The 22,021-nt window shown below is 40.2% G+C and overlaps 1 protein-coding gene across 1 annotated transcript in view; it reads right to left on the bottom strand.

Moving 5' to 3' along the window:
• The window catches only part of CRIM1 (cysteine rich transmembrane BMP regulator 1), a 211,869-nt gene that overhangs the window by 35,281 nt on the left and 154,567 nt on the right, over positions 1 to 22,021 (bottom strand). The window contains exons 9-13 of the mRNA XM_004466035.4: positions 16,859 to 17,015; positions 14,584 to 14,705; positions 12,615 to 12,824; positions 8,893 to 9,108; positions 3,403 to 3,624 (exon numbers count right to left, since the gene is read on the bottom strand). Of these exons, the coding sequence (XP_004466092.3) occupies positions 3,403 to 3,624; positions 8,893 to 9,108; positions 12,615 to 12,824; positions 14,584 to 14,705; positions 16,859 to 17,015 (927 nt within the window). The remainder of the gene's footprint in view (positions 1 to 3,402; positions 3,625 to 8,892; positions 9,109 to 12,614; positions 12,825 to 14,583; positions 14,706 to 16,858; positions 17,016 to 22,021) is intronic.

Genomic DNA, 22,021 nt, shown 5'->3' with positions numbered 1-22,021 from the left:
GACTCATCATCTTTTGATTCTTGCTCCTCCTTCTATAAACCACAGCTGCAGTCAAAAGGTCTATGAAAAAATCTAAGTTTATGTGTTTTTGTGTAAGAAACCAGAATACAGAAAATTAGGGAATCAGGAGATGTTCCATTAAAATGATTGGGTAATTATTACTTGGTTTCTCTCTAGCACAAAGAAGAATTCCCTAATGATGGGTATTATAAGTAATTAGACAAAGCGGTTCACTTTTCAGAATTAATCATCGATCCTATTAATTATGTCTGTATTATACATTCTGTTAAATTAGCACACATAATATGAGGCCTTCACACATCAAAAGAGAAGCATTATCATTGCACATTAGTGACTTGATAATTTGGCTGAAAGGAACACAGAAATTTTTAATTAGAAGAAGATTTTTGGTAGGATAGTCACTTTTCATTTCTCTTGTGGTAAGAAAAAAGGATACTTTTTTTCCCCACAAGGTGAAAGCAAGCAATTTTGTTTAGGGGTTTTGTCACTAAAAAAAGAGATGAGATTAAAGGTAGCTTTAGAGGACTTTAGATATCTGTATCTGACTAATTAAGGAAAATATTCATCCAGGGAGGAGATCTGCAGCCACAGTGAGGGCAGCACTTGCAGGCTGGGGTGAGGCAATGCCGGCATCCTAACAGTTATTAGCACACAGGTCCTGGGAATAGAGAATCTGGGTTACAGAAGAGGTAGGTTCAAAGTGAGAAAGCCTGAAAGAGGAAACAATGCAAGAACTGGTCCTCACTGAGAAAACAATGAGGTGCTTTAAGACAGATGAAATAATGGCATGTTGCCAGGGTTGTCCTTGGCTAAGTTGACCTCTGGATGGTGATAAATGCTTGGCCACTGGGCTGCAGCATGGCACTGCCTGTGGTGTGAGTGCTGCCCAGGGGCGGCTCCCTGACAGAGAAGCCAGACTGGCAGGAAGTCAGGCTCTCTTGGGTGATAAAAGAACAAGCCTAAAGAGGCCAAGGGAGTGGACAGAGGAGTCAGGCAGGAAATGTCTGTATCATAGTCATGAACTGAACTTGACTTTATGTACCTGGACATAAGGGAGGTTAGCTGAGAAAGGTTATGAAGGTCAGTCGAACAAGGCTACTTGCAAAATAAGTATGATGCAGTTAGAAGGGGCTTTATGGTGATTTCAGTAATGTACAACACATATAAAGCCTTAAGATGCATGACTGAATAACAACATGGTCATTGCTCATCAAATGTTAAGTGTCCCCAACATGCTCCCCTGAAGGTAAACCATAGATTTATATTACACAATTGGTTCATGAAGGTGGGGGTAGGGGAGGAAGTTATAAAGGGCAGTGTAACAGGAACAAAATTCCCGTTATGACAATATCTGCTTATACAAACCACAATTCAAAGAAAGCACTTGCTATATAACTTAAATTTGGACTATACTGTTATTTTCCTCCACACTAAGAAAAATGTGTAGTTTAGAGGATGCAGGAATTGGAATAGGAAATCTGAAGGCAAAAAAAAAAAAAAAAAAAAAAAAGGGAAGGACACATAACACTATGATTTACAGTTATCTTTCCGTATTTTTGAATTTGTTAAATTGGTTGAGTGAAAAAGAAGACTGATTTCAGTATTATCACATGGAAACAAATTTACTAATATCATTATGTAGGAGAACAAAATAGGAAATTTTATCTAGGCAAAACAATTACAACAAATGGGAGATATATTGCTGGATTTTTCTTCTAAAGGCAATTCTTAGGCCTCCAGGGCCCTTGTTTTCCAAGGATCAGCCAGGGTTACTGAAGCACCCTTGGTTGATTCATGAACTATTTCTTTTATTACTGAAGTCTGATATTAAAATACAATGGTATTAGCTATACTTTTTTTTTTTTTTTTTTTGCCTTGAAATAGTCTGGATAGGGTACCCCTCATTTAGAACTCATTCAGGGTAGTGCTATTTTTGGTATGAATTTTGGTCAGCTCTTTGAATGGTAAATAGGACCAAACAGGGTGTGTGCCTTGATACGTTTTGGCTCCACTTAGGAGCGACAAAGCTTAGGGGTATTAGAGTAGAGCCCAATGTTCCAGTGCTAAAAGGTAGGGTGACCATATGTCCTGGTTTTCTTGGATATTCCTGATCTAGGGCTGTTGTTCCATAATAATTATTTATAGCTCCCATCTTATTCTCATGAACATCACAGTTTGAGTAATAAATTATACTTATCGTCATCTTATTAAAAGAAAAGAATTCAGCTTTCAAAACATAACTTTAAATACTCCCTGAGATTGAGAAAATCCAGCTCTGTGTAATTCCTGAGAGCAGAAATGTGTGATTTTAAAATATCCTTCCATATCTTATTTATGAACATGGAAATAAAACTCAGAGGAAGTGGCCCAGGCCAGCAGCCGGTGGTTACAAGACGAGGAGGAGGAACTGCCCTGATGAGCTTGAGTTCTGGCCAAGGTATCAACTCCCTGATTGGAAACATCCCAAAGCTCTGTGACCAGAAGAGCTCACCTTTACTCAAGGTATCACAATGATTTACATGTAGAAAGCATGCAAAAGTCTCCCAATAATAAGTGTACAATTCCTGCAATTAATATAGCTTGCCTAATTTTTCATTTGGTCCTCTGATTACAGGTTCAATCTAGTGGATTGAGATATGTCATTGTCTTTCACTTGACTTTATGGACTTTGCTGGATACAAAAGCAATAAAAGACAGTGAGAGCCTTGAGAGCAGGGACTGTGTCTTTATTAGAGCTGCCAGCTGTTTTGAGCGTTGCCTTCTGGACCGCAGAACAACATCTGGCTTATGTCCACAGGAGCAGTTACTGTTGGACATCAGGGGCTAATATACACATGTCCTCTGCTCATGAGCTGTATCCCAATGGGTCACATGGAGAGGGCGCTGCCACTTACTCAGGTCTTACTCTGTCCCCCTAGACCTTCTACACGGATAACCATGTAGCTTAAATGGAATCAATTAAGTGTCCGCAGACAGAGGAAACACTGAGAGGTTAAAACAGTACTTCGTATTTAGTTGATCTCAAGGTAGTGGCAATTTGTGTACACAAGTGTACTCTAATATGGAACATGGGAAAAAAGACCACTGTAATTACAGGATGGAGACAGAGAATTCTGATATAGAAAATTGTGAAATGGCAATAGAACATGACAGCTTTATGACATGAGGCATTCTGTGAGAGCATTTCTTTACTTCTCAGTATGTTTCATCTTGAGACACAGCTTCCACCTCTTTCCTCTGCTTGATGGCATTACTTTGGGTCTGTGTGGCATGTCAACCAGGAAAACCAATCTCGGAAACAGTAGTTGGTCTAGGCAAATGGCTATTGATGTAGATTTAGTGGCCACTGGGAGAGATGAAGGAATTTTTTCTTGGTCTTACCTATGCAGTAGGGACAACACTGGCCTTTTCTCAAAACAGGTCTTTCACAGGAGACTGAAGGGCAAGATTCAGAGTAACAGCTAATTATGCTATCCATGCATACGCAGCTGGTACAGACATCAGGCTTCCAGGACTCAGCTGCCAGGAATATATCCCCTTCATCATTTTTGCAGTAACTAGGCACGCTCTCGTTATGGGATGAGGAAGGCTGAAGGGGTTCATCTGGAAAAATGAACATACAGGTTAACAGGGAAAAGATGCTGTAGGCCACCAACTGAGCAACATAGTGAGTTTCACTCTGTTTAATTAAAAAACACACCTGATCATAGCGGTGCCTTCTTAAAAAAAAGGACTTCAGTAATAAAACAGGGAGATAGATTTGAGCAGGCTCTTGAATTTAAAACCACAACAACAAAGACCAAAAAGACCCATCCAAGATTCTGTTAGTTGCTTACACAACATCCCTTCCTGTGCTTCTTGCTTATCTTAATAAAACCCTCATTTTCTTTGGGTTGGTCTCGGGACTTGGATCACAGCAGTTGTAACTCAATCAGCATAATCCTGTTCCCTGCTCATCCAGTTTCCTTTGCAACTCGGGGTAGCCGCATCACTCAGGCGTGGCCACTGGGACCTACTAGCTAATTGGGGGGGGGGGGGGGAGAAGCGTTCACTTTCTTAAAAGGGTGGATGGGAAGTGGCTATGGCTCAAGTGATAGAGCTTCGGCCTATCATATGGGAGGCCCTGGGCTGGATCCCTGAGGTGGCGCAATTGACAGGGAAACTCTCTCCACATCAGGAGTCTCCAGGATCAAATCCCAGTGGATCCTAGAGGAGAGAAAATGAGAAGACAACACAGACAGCAAAAACAGCAGGGCAGGAGGAGGAGAAGAGGGAAAATAAATAAATAAAATCTTTAAAAAAAAAAAGAAGGTGGACGTATTGTTGCCACCATCGTTTCCATTCTTCCGGCTTCAATGTGAGTGTGTTGCCTACACCCAAGATGCCCTGATTATACTGTTAAGAGAAAGGACAAGTTCACCCTGACATCATTGAGCCACTGAGTTTATTGCATAGACATCAGCCTCCAAACTTCCTGTAATGTATGTGCAATAAAGTTGTAATTGTTCAAATACCCTAGCAGGGTTTTTCCTTACTTGCAACCTAAGTAAATAATAATCAAAAAGATTTTCATTGTGCCAGGTAATATAAAAACAAAACAAGAAAAACCCTGCATTTAACATTCCAGGGTTTAGGTGTTTACATTAAAGGCTGGAAGATGATGGGAAATCTATGTCACTCAGAAGGGCGCACCCACAGAGAAATCATCTGCAAACCATCTGTACTACCCTCTCTGTCTTTGCTATTTAAAGATTTAAACCAGGGTCCCTAGATCAAGTTACAACTTGAAACAGAAAAGAATGTCACCAGAAAACCCAGATACTCCTGAGGGTCTTGGTATTGACTGAAATTACAAAAATCCTGTAGCCTAAGGCAGAAATCTGACTGGGATATAAAGAATGGAAACATCAGTAAGGTTCCTAGTTGAGAAACGTCACGATCTTACTGATAAAAGCAAGCACTTCCAACTACTTTCACTGCCCAAGAGTCTAGAAATAACCATGATAGTTCTACCTAGAAAACCTTCAAAGAGAACCACATTTCCTCATTTGAGGCAGTGGACACATGGTCAAAACAGTGAACATACGCTCCTTTTAGAATCAACTTCAGGAATCCTATTTTCTGTCACAGAACGGAAATGAAGGGACAGACATGTAGTTCTCAAGGTGACAAGAGATGCTTTAAATGTCACATTCTCCTTCCAGCAACCTCATGCACATGCCCGTGGCCAACAAGTTTGCTCTGACAAGCAGAACCCCTTTGGGGGCCAAGGCAGGTACTTCACTACAGGTGTGTCTGCGGGGCAGAGGGCAGGCAGCAGGCCTGATGGCATCTGCGCACACTCTCCTTTAGATCGCACTGCCAGATTGCCTAGGCTAGTCCTGCAGGAGCAGCGTGAAAGAAGAGCCACCGGCTCCACGACTCCAGAAGTGCTCTAGGCCCTATTTCAGGTATGGTTTCAAAAGTCACAGCCAGATGAGTTAAAGCTAAGAAGATGGAATTAGCTTCTCAATGACCTTTTTGGGACCATCCACGTCTACAGATAATTTCTTCTGTAAGGCAATGACCAACGCCAATTCTTCCTGTGGTTGGAAGTAAGGACGACTTACTCTTGTCAATACTAGGCTCAGCAAATCACTGTGAGGTTTCTGCAGGTTGCAATATCCTAGCTCTTGCAAGCAATGCCCAACCTTGTGCCTAAAAATTTAGAAGAGATGGACAGAAGCAGTGAAGCTGAAATGAACATGCTGGAGCCAGGAGGCTTGTTTTTAGGGCCCCCGAGCAGCAATAGGGTGGCAGGGGTGGATGAGGGTCTTATTTTGAACTCTGACCAAAAATGTCATTTGGGAATCTTGTCCATGGTATCTTCCATTATTTGGGCCTCCCTCCCCCCTCCCCTTTTTTTTTTTTTAGCTCTAAGACCCTTTTCTTTATACTTTTGCTTTTAGATATTTACTCATTTTTACAAGATTTTTTGTTTTGTTCTTATGGTGTTTCTTCATCTTATTTTTCTTCTTTTCTACCTTCCTCTCTCTTCTTTGCTATGCTTTTTACCCACACTAAGAAATAAGGAATGAAAGAATTTAGGAGTTAAAAAAAAAGTACTATTCTCCTCTCTTCCTCTTTTACTTTGGTGATGTTGCTTTACCTTCAGGGATTCCCAACCTTTCTCCATGACCCTGGTTTCCTTACCAGTCTACCCTAAACCCAGGCCAGAGAGAGGGACAGTAGAAGGCATTCCAGGAGATATCAACACAAGACGACGCAACTCTTTGGAAGCTGCTATCCTACTGTACACACACACACACCATTTTTGGCCCATTTTAGAAAGCAATTAAGCTAAAATTGTAGATGGCATTTTTCTAGATGTATATTACATAGACTACTTATCAATGCTACTGTTGAAATTTACCAAAATGAGAAAAAACTGATGTTTTGAGTTTAAGTTTTTTAAAATCTTTTTCTCACTATACTACAACTATGAAAGGAAAGTTCAGAAACATCAATTTTGGTGTAGGGGAATGATTTTTAAATATGCTAGGTATGCTCTTATCCACACATTAATTCTCAGAATACTGACATCTAAGACAGAATCCTAATGCTTTGGATGAGGCATATCACTGAATTCTCTTTCAAGCTATATGGAAAAAAAGTCATCCAGGCCTAAGTCTATAAATGAGAACTCAAAGCCAGTCACGTCGTGAATGATGAGAGAGGAATGCCGAGTGCCCTTCCCTGCTAGGACCTGCAGCCTCTGTGCCGGCCCAGCTCTGACTCCCGGCTCCAGGAAAGCGTGCCTTGGAGGGCATGGCATGCTCACGAGCCCCAGCTCCACGGAGCTCTGCTCCCACCTGGACTGAACCTCAGTCCAGCCAGGAGGCCTGCAATCAATCCCGACCACGCCCTCCGCTAATCGGTTCTCCTATTCATCTCTCCACTGCTGGCCCAAGCAGCACCCGCCGCCTTCCCAGTTGACTTAAAGCTTCCTGTGTGACCTGCTCTCATAAATCCTCCCTCTCAAGGCACTCCTCTCACTTTTTCATTATTTACTGGACTGTTTGACTCTTCTTTGGATTATTGCTCCATAAGGCAGGAGTTCTGTTTTCACTAGCCTTGGGGTCCCCATGGCTCAATCTAAGCATTCCATTAATGTCTGTAAGGAGAATATCTAAATGGATATAAATTTATTATCACCAATGACGAGTCCAATCACAGCAGTTTCTACCAAGACTATGTGAGCAAAGTCATGGTTATATATTACCAGAGAAAGAGTAGCAGGGTTTGGACTCGAGTAAAATAGTGTAAATGATAACAATAGGGAGGGGACTAGGTACCAAACATCCTAAAAGCATAACATGTATGATCTATTTCTTATACTATAAATGATGCTGCAGAAGTGAAGCTTCTTGTATGGCCACTAATTATACCCAAGACTTTGTAATGAGACAATATACCCTGCCTTGGCTGCAGCAGCAGGTAATGTGGTGATCACTGTGAGTTCGCCTGCCGCAATTCAAAAAATATTATCAGCATGAACCCATGAAGAATTTGGAAACTGACTACCACAGCTATAATAATAGAAGAGCAGATTCTGGCCAGCTGACTAGATAATCCAATGTTTAAAAAAATAAAAAATATGAGGGTTTGTTTTACTGAGCAAAAATGCTCTAAGGACATATGTTTAGAAGGTAAATGGCTACTGATGTAAGTTGAAAGGATGGAAAGCTAACGGGACAACAAAATTTGTTGTCCCCAAGTTGTTCTGGCAGCTTGGTAATTTTATATATTTTGTCTATTTAGATGAAATATCTTTTGGACAAGTCATATCATGGTGTTAATTAGAAGTGCTACTTGAGTTACAAAATCAATACGCTAAGTTTAAAATCCTGATAAAACTGCTCCTTGTCTATATGCAGTACTAGTCACTTAATATCTTTCAGTCTTAACTTATGAATCATAATCAGGTTTGAGACGATGGGCATTATGCATATTTTCCCAGTTCCTCTCTTTAATCTGGTAAAAGTATCTTTAACACCTTATGTTTTTCAAAGATTTTCGTTTACATTATATTCCAGTAAATGTTCATTACATTTTAAAGACAAAGATGGCTTAAAAAAAAAAAAAAGATTAATTTATTTTCCCTCTTCCCCTCCTCCTGCCCTGCTGTTTTTGCTGTTTTGTCTTCTTTTCTCATTTTTCCTCCTCTCGGATTCACCAGGATTCAATCCTGGAGACCTCTAATAAGGAGAGATGTTCCCTGCTAATTGTGCCACCTCAGTTCCTGGTTACTGCTGCGCTTCATCTTGACTCTCCCCTTGTCTCTCTTTTGATATGTCATCATCTTGCTGCGTGACTCACTTGCGTGGGCACTGGCTCACCACGCAGCTACTCGTGCAGGCACTGGCTTACTATGTGGGCATGCTTTCTCTTCTTTTTCACCAGGAGGCCCCAGGGGTTGAACCCAGGTCCTCCCATATAGTGGGCAGAAGCTCCATCACTCGAGCCCCATCTACTTTCCAAAGATGGTTTTTTATATTAGTAAAATCATCTGGAATAATTTAGCGTAGTGGGGCTGTCTCTACTTAGGTATGTTCTGTGAGACTGAGAGGTTGAGCTAAGAAATGGCAGAAAGAAACAATCTCATTTTTTTTCAAAGTCACCTCAGGTGCAGGGCTTATCAACTGCATAAATAGGTAATTGACAGAAGGGAAGGAATTTGGGAAGCAGGCTGCCAGATCCTGTCTGGGTTGGTGGGTATGGGGTTTGGCAGGGCCCCGCGAGGGGCTCAGCCTGACCTGCTGGTCCTGCAGGCTGACAACGCCCAGATCTGCTCCTCCCACCAGATGCCCCCCAGAGCACGGCGCCAGCTACCTGTACACTGTGGGCAGCAGGAGTCCTGAGTGCGCGAGGGACTCTGGCAGAGCAGTGGCGGGCACACCTCTGTCTCACACAGCACCCGCCCGCTGTGGCAGGTGCACTGAGTACAGGAGTCAATGTTCCATGTTTCTCCTTCCACAAAGTACTCCCCTCCAGGAGCGTGGCAAATGGAAGGGGTGCTGAGCTCTGGCTTCTGCACCACGAAGTCATCTGGGGAATGACACAAAATCGAAATGGAAGAAATTATCCCTCTGCAGTTTTACCACCGCTTGAAGAACCTGGTGCTGTTTTCTTTAAGGGACAGAGAAGATGAATTGGCTGGAGTACCTCACCTATTCTGATCAACAGAGCAGTGAAGAAAAGAAGAGTCCATGCAAAGAAATGAAAGACAAGAGCAGAAGAGCTCATCTCAGGAAGTGGGGTTTGAGGGGTTTAAGTCTGTCATTAGTAATGAGAGTAGTAAAAAAGAGAATTAAATCACAGGAGGGGATCCCTACACAACAGAGGACAGGGGCCTCTTAGGGGATCTCTGCAGATGTGCTGGAATTATCTAGAATAAAGAGGGAGTGCTCCTTTACCAAATGTTTGCTAAGGCCCGAGTGTTTTGTTTGTTTTTTAATTGATTCCTGACATCGCCCTTGTGAGGTAGGTACTATTATCCTTACTTTACGTAAGAGAACATGAAGGGCAGAGTATTTAGGGCAGAGACCGGATCAGAACCCTAGTCTTTGCTTATCTGGATCAGGGATGTGCCTCTGGATAAAACAAAACTTCCAACTGCTCTGTGCCCATCTCCTCCACTCCCTGTGGGAATCCAAGTATTCTTCTGCTTGGAAATATGTTTTGCTATCTAGCAGGTCACATCCCACTCCAGACCAGCTGCCTGCAAACTGAGCAGGCTTGCTCTTGAAGCAGCAACACCTGAGACCAAACAGTTGCCTGAAGATATCATCATTAAGAGAGTTAAACACGAGGGGCTGCTGATAACTATGATTCCTTTCCTCAGAGGAGAGGTGATTTTGGTCTCTGGGAGAGATGATCACGATAGAGAGGGAATTTAACATTGGAAGTGTCGAGAGGTCCTGGGAGTTGCCTGAAGTTGCACTGGGGAAATGAAAAGTATGAAGACATTAACTATATTTGTGTAATCCAAACACAACAAGTACTTCAAGAAGGTGCCGACAGTGCCAAATGCTGCTGAGAACCAGTCCGGAGACATCACGGCCAGCTTGTACTTTTGGGGGCTCAGTGGAGGTCAGGCCCCAGGAGCAACCGACCACATCTGTGCAGATGCCCGAGGGAAGGTCTCCTAAGACCTCGTGTGGGCTGTTACTTTCCAAGTGGTGCTCAGCGTGAGGGTCAACAATACTGATGAAATAAAGTGGTGTGGGCCAATTTCCAGCTTTATCTCAAAGGAACTTGCAAAGACTGGACTCTGACCAATGCACATGCCACAGAAAACTGTCATTAGTCAATGCTTATATTCACAAGCAACTGGACTAAACTTTCCAGTATACAAACTGCAGAGAGGAAATGAGAATGAAAATTAAGCTGGAACAAGATGATAAAAGTGCCTTTCTTGTAGTTTATAGAGAAAGCAAAAATTATTCCAAAGGCTATCAATAAACTAAAGTAAGACAGCTTCCTTATTGCTTCTCTGCCCTCTAAACATGGCTGCTTTTCTAAAGGCCTTGCTCCTAAATGCTGACAAATAGGGAAATGGTCAGAAGAAAGACTGTGTGTGCTTCCAGGTGTCTTACACCTTGCTAACACCTCTGCTAAACTACATGCCTCAAGGTAAAACATGAGAGGGGCTCGAGAGAAGGTGGAAATGAAAGGAAAGCTGAAAAATCGAGGATGAGAGCGAAAGAAACAGAGAGAAAATACCACTTGGTGAAACTTCTGTTTCTCGCAAGAGTTCAGGAACTGCCATTCTTTGCAAGAAAAACAGGTCACTAGCTGCCCCTTGAGTGGAAGAAGGGCAAACATGCACTTTAAAGTAGGAGTCCATGAATGCAATGGCTCTGGGGTCTCTAAATAATCAAGATGTGGCAATCCATTAAAGTTAGGATTTTTGGAAAAATATATATGCATAAAAGTATGCTTCTATACATGTATATCTAGATATTCCCACATCATCAACAAAACATCAATACATCTATATCTGTATGTTTAAGAATATTCCATATCTCTATACTAGGGTAAATAGTTCTGGATTCCCTTTTGGTTCTTAAATTAATTATTTGTTCCTAGTAATGTCCTTGCATTTCCATCAGTCTGTCTGACTCTTGGACTTCTTATGGCTTCCAAGTTTAGCAGAACCTGGAGCAGTCCATACTTTACATACCTATGCCTCTAATGAAAGCATGGGCTCTTCATGGGAGCAAATGGCTTTTCTTTCCCCAGAGTCACCATATAGCTCAGTTTCATTAAGCTGCTCATTTCTCCTCTGTTGCAGTGGACACTAGGGTTTTTTTTTTTTTTTACATTTAACTGTCAAAATGTGAAAATGTTGAGTTCTGGAAACGGCAAATCTAACTGAACTAGGGGGAGAAAAAAATAAGCCATTTCTTCAGCTTTGTAATCTGGGTGTTGCCAGATCCTCCCTGCCACTTTGATCCCTTAGTTACTGAGGTGTGTAAGGTCTCAGAGCTGAAAGGGTCTTCCGGGTTTAAGTGTTCTTTGCCCCACCGTTGCCATGGCAGGCAAGGCAGGTGCAGCCCGGCAGGCTGAGCCACCTGGGCTCCCGGGCTGGCCCTTCTTTGCCTCTGGCTCCTGACTGCGCCCTCTGCATCGGCAAACTCAACCAGAGAGAGGTATGGGACCAGGACTGATCACAGGAAAAGTAATCATGGCTCCAAAATCTGACAGTACTTTTAAACACTGAAAAGAGATCCGATTCAAGAATCAGGAGACTCCATTGCTCTTTCCAGCTCACATACTATTTTATTTTGGGTAAGACAGTTAATCTTTCTGTGTCTATTTTGCAAATGAAAAACTCCCTCAGTATATTTTTCCCTAACTCAAAGTGACCTGCATAGTGGAAGAAATAATAGATATAAAACCATGTTGAGTTCTTTGGATGAAAGGCACTAGATGAGGTATTATGGTAATAATTACTGTTACTGACAACCATAATTTAGATCCCCATGAATTACAAATCTGTTCTGTTCTTCTAGTAACTTATCTTGATTGGCATTATTGTGATTTTAAATGTTTTATGTTTGGTTACTCTAAATTTCTTCTTTTGGCAAGAGTGCTACATAGCCATTAATTTTTAAAAGAGTCACAAGTTTCAGTAGTTAACTCCCTCTCAAATATTACTTTATAAAATAATAACCTTTTATGAGATAAAATTAGCACCAATTCCCTCAAATTAACTAACATTTAGCCTTAATTATCAGTAAAATAGAGAGTGGGAATTTAAATATTTAAGTCCATAAGACTTTATAAAATGCAGCTCAAAGACAAATATAATTGAGTAAACCATTCAAAAATAAGGAGAATGGTTTCTAGAACTTTAGAAATTTCCATGATCTCAGGTTAATAATTAATAGCACCCAGTTTATTCTGTGGCTGATGCAAAAAACTGGGGATGGCTGAAAAATGTTCTGGGGGTTGAACCCTGCATTTCATCCAGAGCTAGAGCTGTCACGAGGCCCCGCAGGACAGAAGCCATTTGCTTACGGAGCACCCGAGACACAGCCAGCTTTTACCTGAGCATGACGGGCAGCACCGTCCAGGATGAATGGTGGGGTTGCCACAGGCAGGCACCGGGCAGGTGATCAGGGCACACATTTCCCGTCCATTGTGACAGTAGCACTCCCGGCACCCATCGTGCCAGCTTTCCTCATTTCTATGATGATGGCCATCCACGGACAGACAAGCGCCTGACAGGACAGGTGGCCCGACTGAAGCAGGGAGCTCTGGACAGAGAGAATGCAGCCTGGTAAAGAAGCAGCTACTGCCCAGGGGAAACAGCCCACAGTGTCCTTACATGTCGTGAAGTGGTACATAGCCACCAAAACCACATGTAGGCTCTTCCCGTGAGTCACCCAAGGTGATTTCTGAAAATGGTTTGCTATACCCTTGACCCGGAAAACCCCACAAAATCATGCATATCAAGAAGTTCAAATTTTTGTGTTCACTTTAAGAATACCCGAGAAACTGTCCAAGCCATTAAGGGTATGCATATTCGAAAAGCCACCAAGTATCTGAAAGATGTCACTTTACAGAAGCAATGTGTGCCATTCTGTTATAATGGTGTCGTTGGTAGGTGTGCCCTGGTCAAACAGTGGGGCTGGACACAGGGTCAGCTGCCCAAAAAGAGTGCTGAATTTTTGTTGCACATGCTTAAAATTGCAGAGAATAATGCTGAACTTAAAGGTTTAGATGTAGATTCTCTGGTCACTGAGCACATCCAGGTGAACAAAGCCCCAAGATGCATCGGCACACTTACAGAGCTCATGGGTGGATTAACCCATACATGAGCTCCACCTGCCACATTGAGATGATCCTTACTGAAAAAGAACAGATTGCTCCTAAACCAGAAGAGGAGGTTGCACAGAAGAAAAAGATATCCCAGAAGAAACTGAAGAAACAAAAAGTTATGGCTCGGGAATAACTTTAGCATACAATAAATGCAAACAGAAGTTAAAAAAAACCCAACAAAACCACATCTACAAAGGATAGCTGGGGACATGGGAAATGCTCATGACACGGATTTAAGTAAATGTGACCTCGATTGTGGAAAAATAAAAAAACACATAGAAAAAAATGGCAAATATGTTTCTCTCCTTTGGGAGGGATGATAAAAGGTTTTCACTCCTTTCATTCTACTTTCTATTATTTTACACAATAAGCAAGTGCTGATTTTATAAGAAAAAAAGCAATGAATGTTAAATGTTTAACATGTGCAGAGTAATGATTCTAGAAGTTTCCTGGACCCCTTAAATAGATTTTTGTTCAGCAGAATAACTGAATCAATGACCAGATTTTGTTTACTCTGAACCCTGTATGGGAATAACTGCCCAACTTTGAAAAAAACACATGACAAAGCCTTAGGGGCTTTTACTGCTTAATCTGTGAATCATTCTGACAACTATGACTGAGATGGGCAGTGGGGATGGAGCCAGGGGAGCGCAAAAGCAGTGGTCAGGGCAGATGCCTGCACATCATGGCCTCAGGAACACCCTGGCGCAGGGAGCCGCAGGCAGCACGCGCCAGCTATAGCCTGCCATATGCTTATTCAGCAAAAGTCTGAATTCCCATGGAAAGCGGAATAGCCAGAAAATACACGAGCAGGCTCTTTAGCCACACCTGCTCTCCAAGAAATTTGAAAAGGGAATCCCAGCTGCATCAACTGTTATCAATCAACTCCTGAATAGAGGGAGACTCTATGCAGGTCCAGATAAATGTGCTTTAGGCTAAAGTTCAGGGACAAGTAAAACTGAAGCACTGGTGATTAATGTGGCAACGTGCTTGTTCATTATATGCTTACTTTAAACTACTCTGAGCTTTCATTCCACCAGGATGACAGGAAAAGGGCGTCCTGTGAGATGTGTGGCATTGGTATCAGACTGGGAAGCAATCACTGAAATTGTTTCATTCCTGCAACGTCCCTGTGTTCTCGGTTTCTGTGCTTCTGGTTGCTTTGAGGGGGAGGGACAGGCCATTCACACTTACCTCTGCACTTGCAGATAAGACAGCCCTGAGTGTCCTGCTGGAAACCCAAGGGGCAGGTTTTACTGCACAGGAGCTCTGGACATTTCTTACAGCGACAGACGTCACAGCCATGCTTATTCTTCCTGGGTAATTAAAATTTTGTCAGAGGTCAGAAAATCAAAAAGCCTCAAATGATGCCTGAGTGCTCAGATCAAGGGTCACTGAAGTGATATGGCTATTAAGCAGAATGACTTGACTTTTGCTCTCCAAGTTCCCTGTGCCCTGCCTCCCCAATCCTCCACCCTGCCCACTCCATGGCCAAGGTTTAGAATTGACCAAGACTTTCGTGCTTCTGGAATGTGCCGTTACAATCCCAATGCCATGACTGTTGATTTATTAGGAAGAGTAGTACACGATATAAAAAGATGAATGTGAAACTCCACGAATGGGATGGTGAAGGAAACACTGTTCGTCAATATTTGAGACTAGCATTAGGGAACAAAGTCCTTGTTTTGTTAGGACTATAATAGCTCCTTATAGGACCGTGTTATCTGGGAAATTCCAGACTCTAGAGAAAAGTTTTAATAATAAGATATCTACCAAAACTTATTAAAGATAAAGGAGAACTTGAGAACCCATAAACCTGGGGATGCTACATGAACGTTGATAAAGATAAAAGCCTTGGGAGTTCCTGCTGTCAAGGTCTAGTAATAAATTCATAAGGTCTAGTTAGAAAAAAGTATCAGTTTAAAAATGCTCTTCCCATGGGGTATGACTTTAGCATAATGAGGCAAAGGAAAAAGGCTGGATGAACTTTTTTTAAATAAACCAGAGTGCCAAAATTTTGTGCTGATCAGAAAGATAAACAAATACATGTTTATATAAAAACATCACAGTAATTTAAGTGAAGATTTTCTGGACAATCTCATCATTCTGAGAACAATGAGCTAAAATGAATTATTCATACTCGTTATATATGGTGTCATTTTTGAGGTCCACTAGGGCTCTGATGAATTTTTCGTTCATTCATCTGCTACATGCCCAAAGTAAAGGGGCCCTGAACCGGTGTATACAAGGGGCTCCAATGGCTTCCTCTCATACTCCCATATGGTGTTTGGGCAAGATTTCTCCTTTGGAAGCTATCCTTGGAACACATATTCTATCAAGGGAAGCATACAGTTGTCTACGCCCTGAATATTCTTACTGAAAGGAACACAAAGTGTAGCCTCTAATCTTCTAAATGGTTTCTCTGAGATAAGGGTTGGACATGAATGAAGCCTCAATTTTGAAGTCATAACACTACAGCAAGTGGTTCTAGCTACTATGATGACAGTGACACTTTATTCAATATTAGCAGTTAAGCTAAGACATAACTATACTTTTATTGCACTGACATTCTTATTTTAGGATTAAGAACAATGATAATGTATCAGTTTATATGGTAAATTCTTAAGAAAAATGTTTCTGACTTATTACGCAATTTAAATTAGAAATAAGATCTCCCCCCTCCACCCCTAAAACTAGAATTTCTAAGATAAGAGATAAAAGAGATAACTGAAAGAACATGGGCAAGAAGTAATGGATATAAAAGACCCTCAGAAATGTAAGTACTACTTAAACATGTCATATTAGCAGGGAGAAACACTAAAATGGAAAGGAGCAAAGGAACGTATGATAAAGCAAGATTATGAAAGGTGAAGGGGCCAACTTGATATAAAAGCAGAGATAGATGCTGGTACAGATACTAAAGACACAAATGTGGAACTCTCTTTCCCTTTGGAATAATCTAGATTTTCATGAGATTTGACTCAATATTTTAAATACAAGCCATGGTCCTTATCTCCAAGGAAATTTATAAAACATACTACTACCTAAAGAAGAAAAAATGAAACCGAAGACTAGTGCCAAAGTGAGACATCTAGGCATAGCAAGTAAGGATGCTCTTTATTGCAAATGAGTGGCTGTCAATTTAAGTACGAGTTAAATGACCAGAAACTAGTTTTTGAGATGGGTGTGGACAATGTTAGCACTTCCAACACCAGTCTAAAACTGGTTCTCCTGGCAGAGCCCAACAGACCTTGCTCTAGGGAATACATCCTATAGAACAGGCCTAAGGCGCAGAATCATAGCAAAGCTCTGGTCCACTTTCATGAAAGAGTTTGAGTCCCTTCCTTGCTTTCTGAATAGATATTAATATTCTCAACTCTGTATCACTGATTCATTTATATACATAAAACAGCTAACAGAAATAGACACGTAGCTTCCATTGAGTTTCAGACAATTAAGAAATACGTACAGATATCCAAATGGACAATACTTGTCACAGATCATGGGTCTGCACTTCTTTGGCCGGGGGCGGCACTGACAGATCTCACAGTTGTGGGCGTCTGTTTGGAAACCGAAGGGACAATCCAAGGTGCAACCTCGTTTGAGGCTGATGCACAGCTCCTCCCCTGTGAGGAAACAGGAACATCAGGTTTCTTTCGAGACGACTAGAATATAATACACTGACTCTTGTATTCCTTTACTTATCTTCCACAGATTTAGAACTCTCAGCTCTACAATATTATGGTTAAAAATGATGGCTTATGCTATTTCATGGTTATCACAACTGGCTCAATATTTTGGTACTAATTAACAAAATAATAAGCCCAACTTTGAAAATGAGATTTCTAAAGTGTACTTGAATCTGGTGTTGAAGAACAGGCTGGTAACTATTATTTGAGATGCTGATGAAATAGAGTGCATTTTTCCATAAAATATATTTTTCTTTAGTCACCTTACACTAATAACATTTATTGTTAAAATGTGAGAATTAGAAACTTACACCCCAAATTTCATTACATATTTTGTTTCTACTGTTTGCTTGTGGTAACACACATTCTTAATTTTTTTTTTAGTTTAAAGTAAAATTTTATTGAAATATATCATTCGCCCATGAACACAAATAAATAGTAAGCATATAGTAAAAGTTGTAAACTTATGAAACAAACATGTATATAATCATACAGGACTCCCATACATTACCCCCCCACACACCTAGCATTGTTGTGAAACATTTGTTACAAACTAGGTAAAGAGCATTCTCAAAATATTACTACTAACAATAGCCCATATCTTATAACACATTCTTAAATACTCAGTGTCTACTCTTGTGTTAGATGTTATCATATAACACGACATATTACAGACAGCACAAAGGAGTGCTTACTCTTGCTTTAAAAAGTGCCTCTCTTAAAACATGACAGAAAAATGAAATACTCAGTGTTCTTTTTAGACATGTTTTCCTTATGTTCTGACAAATATCCAGGTATGTGGGTACACTTAATTGACTAAAAATGGTGTGTGTTCAAGAATTATCCGGATTAAAGCTTAACTCTCCACTATTTGAAATGTTTAAACTGTCCCGTTAGTCAGTTATAACCTTTTATTTTAGAAGAAAAAAGAGAAAGAAGCAATGGTGGTTGGCAAGAGAAACTTCTGGAGATTTAAGTTGAACAGATGTCTTCTGAAATGATTTTAAAAAGCTGCGACAGAGGGCTGAGAGTAATATAGAGAATAAAAAGGTAAGGTTTAAGAAGAGCATGCTTGGTGATACCTCTAGAGCAAGGTGAGATATGTTCGAATTAAATGCAGAATTTGAAAGATAACCAAGTTTAAATAAAGGCATATGATAGGATGATGGCAAAAGTATGGCAACATTTCATTACTGTTCTGCAGAGACTGGTATGATGAGGCAGAGACTATTATCACTGGAATATTAAATAGGATTTATTTTAGCTGAACATTCTTTAAGCATAAATATTGTAAGTGATACATAATGTACAAGGAAAAACAGAACACTTTTGCTCTCCTCACCCCAAATCTTATAATCTAAAATTAAATCTTAACTACAATTAGTAGGTAAAATTAGCATCTTTTGGGATTCTAAGCTGCCAATACTTGAATATTTTATTTGGTATCTTTTACAAAGAAAAATGTGACTTATGGAATTATATTGTTTTTTACTTTGTCATTATCATAAACCTTTCATCACACATTTAATATAATTTGTGGGTCTGTATCATACTGTGAAGCAACTGATTAGTAATTTGCATCCTTAAAAGCTAAATTCTAAATGGCTCATTAAAAATTTGTAATTTTATTACTTGAATGGACATCATTATTCATCTCTTTCCCATTATTAAGGGGATGATGGAGGAAGAAGATTTTCATAGTTGCATTTCTTTCTCTGACACAGTGGCTAAGGAAGCAAACTCATGATCTCAACGGTAAGCCCATTTTTCTATTACAGAAATTTTTAGTCTTGAAGCCAAGTGGATTATGTTAGGGAACAGCTTAATTAAAAACACTTGTGAGGGCTTCCCAGCGTCAACATCCCTGGGGATTAAATTCCTTAAAACTCTGGAGTATGGGCACTTTTGTGCCTCTATTGCAATGATGCTATAAAAAAGAAGGAAGCTTTCCATACATGCTGATTTAGAATGGTCTTCACTCTTAAGAAACACTATTGTATTGCCATTCAAGTTTAACCAATTGGATTAAATTTGTCTTTAACCACCTTTGCTATGCAATGGAAGGGAATTTAAAACAAAGGCTGCCATGCTTAAACCAAAATAAGGAGCGGGAGAGGATCCCGTTCAAGTGATTGAGCTCCCACCCCCCACATAGGAGGTTTCAGGTTCAGTTTCTGGCGCCTCCGGAAAAAACAAAAATGGACAACAAGCAAAAGGAATGAAAAAGCCAACTCAGAAAAGTCAAATTGGCTTAGTGGCTGAGTGTTGGCTTCTCACACACAATGTCCTGGTTTCAATCTCCGGCCCTTGGTACCTCAAAAAAATAAAAAATATAAGAAGAAAGGGCATTCATTAGGAAGCAAATTGGCAAATGATATCTACAGTGGGATGCCAGAGAGTACCCAGGTGCTTCTGGCCGGGCCCCCTTCAATTTTGCTCCGCAACAGAAAGTTGCCCTAAAGCAGAGCCCTATTTGTTGACACAGTCCAAGTGGCTATCATGGTGTGGCGCACGGAGCAGGTGTTCAATAAACATGTGCTGAGTCAATGAATCGATTGATGTTTTATTCCTCCATGTTCATCACGGATGTTCATATTAAAAAAAAATTAATGAGGACTTATCCTGTATTAGAAATTTTCCAAAATAAAGGTACCTGCTACATATCTCAAAATACCACCTTCTAGTTCAGAAATAAAGAACACTAAAAATTTGAAGGTAGCTCTAGATTCATGTATCAATTAGGGGCTTTTACAAGAGAAACCTATCACGGAGGCAAACAGTTTCAAAAAGAGTGTAACAGATGGATTGGGAATACCTTACTCATAGAAGGGTGGGGTTTATATGTTTGGAAGGCTACAGTACATCACTTTAGAGGCAACCATGGAAAAAAGGCAACTTATATTCCTAATTTTTAGCATTATCACTTAATTGTGATCTAAAAATGCTTTCTAATACATTGAAAAGTAATAAAAATTGGCAAGGTTCAGGGTGTGTACATCATAGCTCATCAAAGGCAACTAAGTAGCAAATCCTACTATTCACTGAAGGAAAAGAGACCAAACTAAATATTTGGTTTGCTTTTAGGGCTAAAATGTGGCACAACCGTAGGAGCACCATTCTCTATGAGCATAATATAACTTCTGTGGAGAACACAAGGTGCTTGGTGCCCCTTGAGGTGTGCTACATGCTTCTCGGCTGCAGTACTTCTCACTCTTGGATCCTGGCAAGTCAGTTAAGAATTGCCAAGAATGGGGAGTGGATGTAACTCAAGTGGTTGAGTGCCTGCTTTTCACATGAGGTCCCAGGTTTGATCCCTGGTACCGCCTAAAAACAAACCAAAGGAAAAAATCAACTCCCATTGGGGGGCAGATGTAGTTCAGTGGTTGAGCACCTGCTTCCCATGTACGAGGTCCTGGGTTCAATGCCCAGTACCTCCTGAAAAAAAGAGAGAGGAAAAAAAAGGAATGGCCAAATAGCCAAGAAGTGCCTGAGACTATTAATATAAAGAAAGAAGGCACTGCAAACAGAGGCCCCAGTCTTGACTCTAACAGGTGTTACTTCAGTTACAATGAAATGTAAACAAGGAGTCTGCTTCCCTATATTTATAACTTTCTTTGGAAGGCTGACATATGTATTTTATGAAAAATATGAAGGCTCTTTCCTCCCTGTTACCATTAATTTTGCATGTCAGGATCAGTTTCTTAATAAAAGCAGTATTAACTCCTAGAATTACAGAATGCTAAAATGGCAAAAGAAGTAATAAATAATCCAGTCAAATCCACTTGATTTAAAGATGTAGAAAATAGGATGCAAAGGATTTGATGGCATTTAATTTATATAGATGATATTTAATACATATAGGTCATATAGTAAGTTGAAGTATACTATGTTTTTTTAAACAGCATCAAACATTTTTGTTTAAAAAGTAAAGTTATTAATAGCTCATGCCAATTTAGTATTAGGTTATTAGATTGCCTAAATGATTTTAGCTTTAATTTTTGTTGGTACAGTACTTTCTTAAACATTTTCTGCCATATTTCTTTTATTTATTCTAAATATGTATTTGAAAAAGTCATGGACAATTTAAATTCTCTGTATGCCCTTGATACATTATTTTAGCTTAAACTGTTACAACTTGAAAGAGCAAAACTACAATATGTGCAAATAAAACATATTGTTATATATTAATACTTTGTATACTTTTGGAGGATATGTATCTACAGGGCTTTAACTTCAATCTTGCAGTGAGTTATGTGGTAATAATATTATAACATATTAACATTACTAATATTACCAATATATTACCAATATTAGTCAAAGGTAAGGACTATTTTTATCATCTTGGATCCGTACTGGTTGGGATGAATGAAAGAATGACTGAAGCAAAGAACAATCCAATGAACGAGGTAGAAATATTTATTGGTGCTGGACTTAATTGAAGAAAGCTTGATGTCAGTACAAAGTAGGCTTAATCCCTAAGGAACAAAGGTCCAAATGGTTAGGAATATTACATGTGAAACAGGACTTGACGGGATGCAGAAAAATAACATAGGGGAGGATTCTGGACAAAATCAATATTTATCAAGCAGCAGCAACACTTAACGACAAAAGCATACTTATGTCTTCCTTGGCTAAAGGAGACTTTTTTCCCCTAAAGCCAAGTGAAGGAGAAAAATAATATTTGAGGGTTAAAATACAAAAACAAAAAAGAAAACTGTCTGCGTGAATGACCTTGGAGGACAGGAAGCAGCAGAGGCAGGCTGGTGCGGGAACGAGGGAGGGGAAGCTGGGGGCTTTCCACGGCAGCTAGCTTGGGCTGACTCAGAGTGAGTCTGTTATAAAACAGCCACCGCGTAGTAAACAACTACCATATGTCAGGCAATGAAGCTAGCTTTGCATTAATTAATTTATCTAATCCTCAAAATTACTCGTGTGTTAAGTAC

The sequence above is a fragment of the Dasypus novemcinctus genome, chromosome 17, assembly GCF_030445035.2.
Source record: "Dasypus novemcinctus isolate mDasNov1 chromosome 17, mDasNov1.1.hap2, whole genome shotgun sequence".
Classification (NCBI taxonomy): domain Eukaryota; kingdom Metazoa; phylum Chordata; class Mammalia; order Cingulata; family Dasypodidae; genus Dasypus; species Dasypus novemcinctus.
Note: the sequence above shows the minus strand (reverse complement) of the source record. Positions and strands in the feature narration are given on the sequence as shown.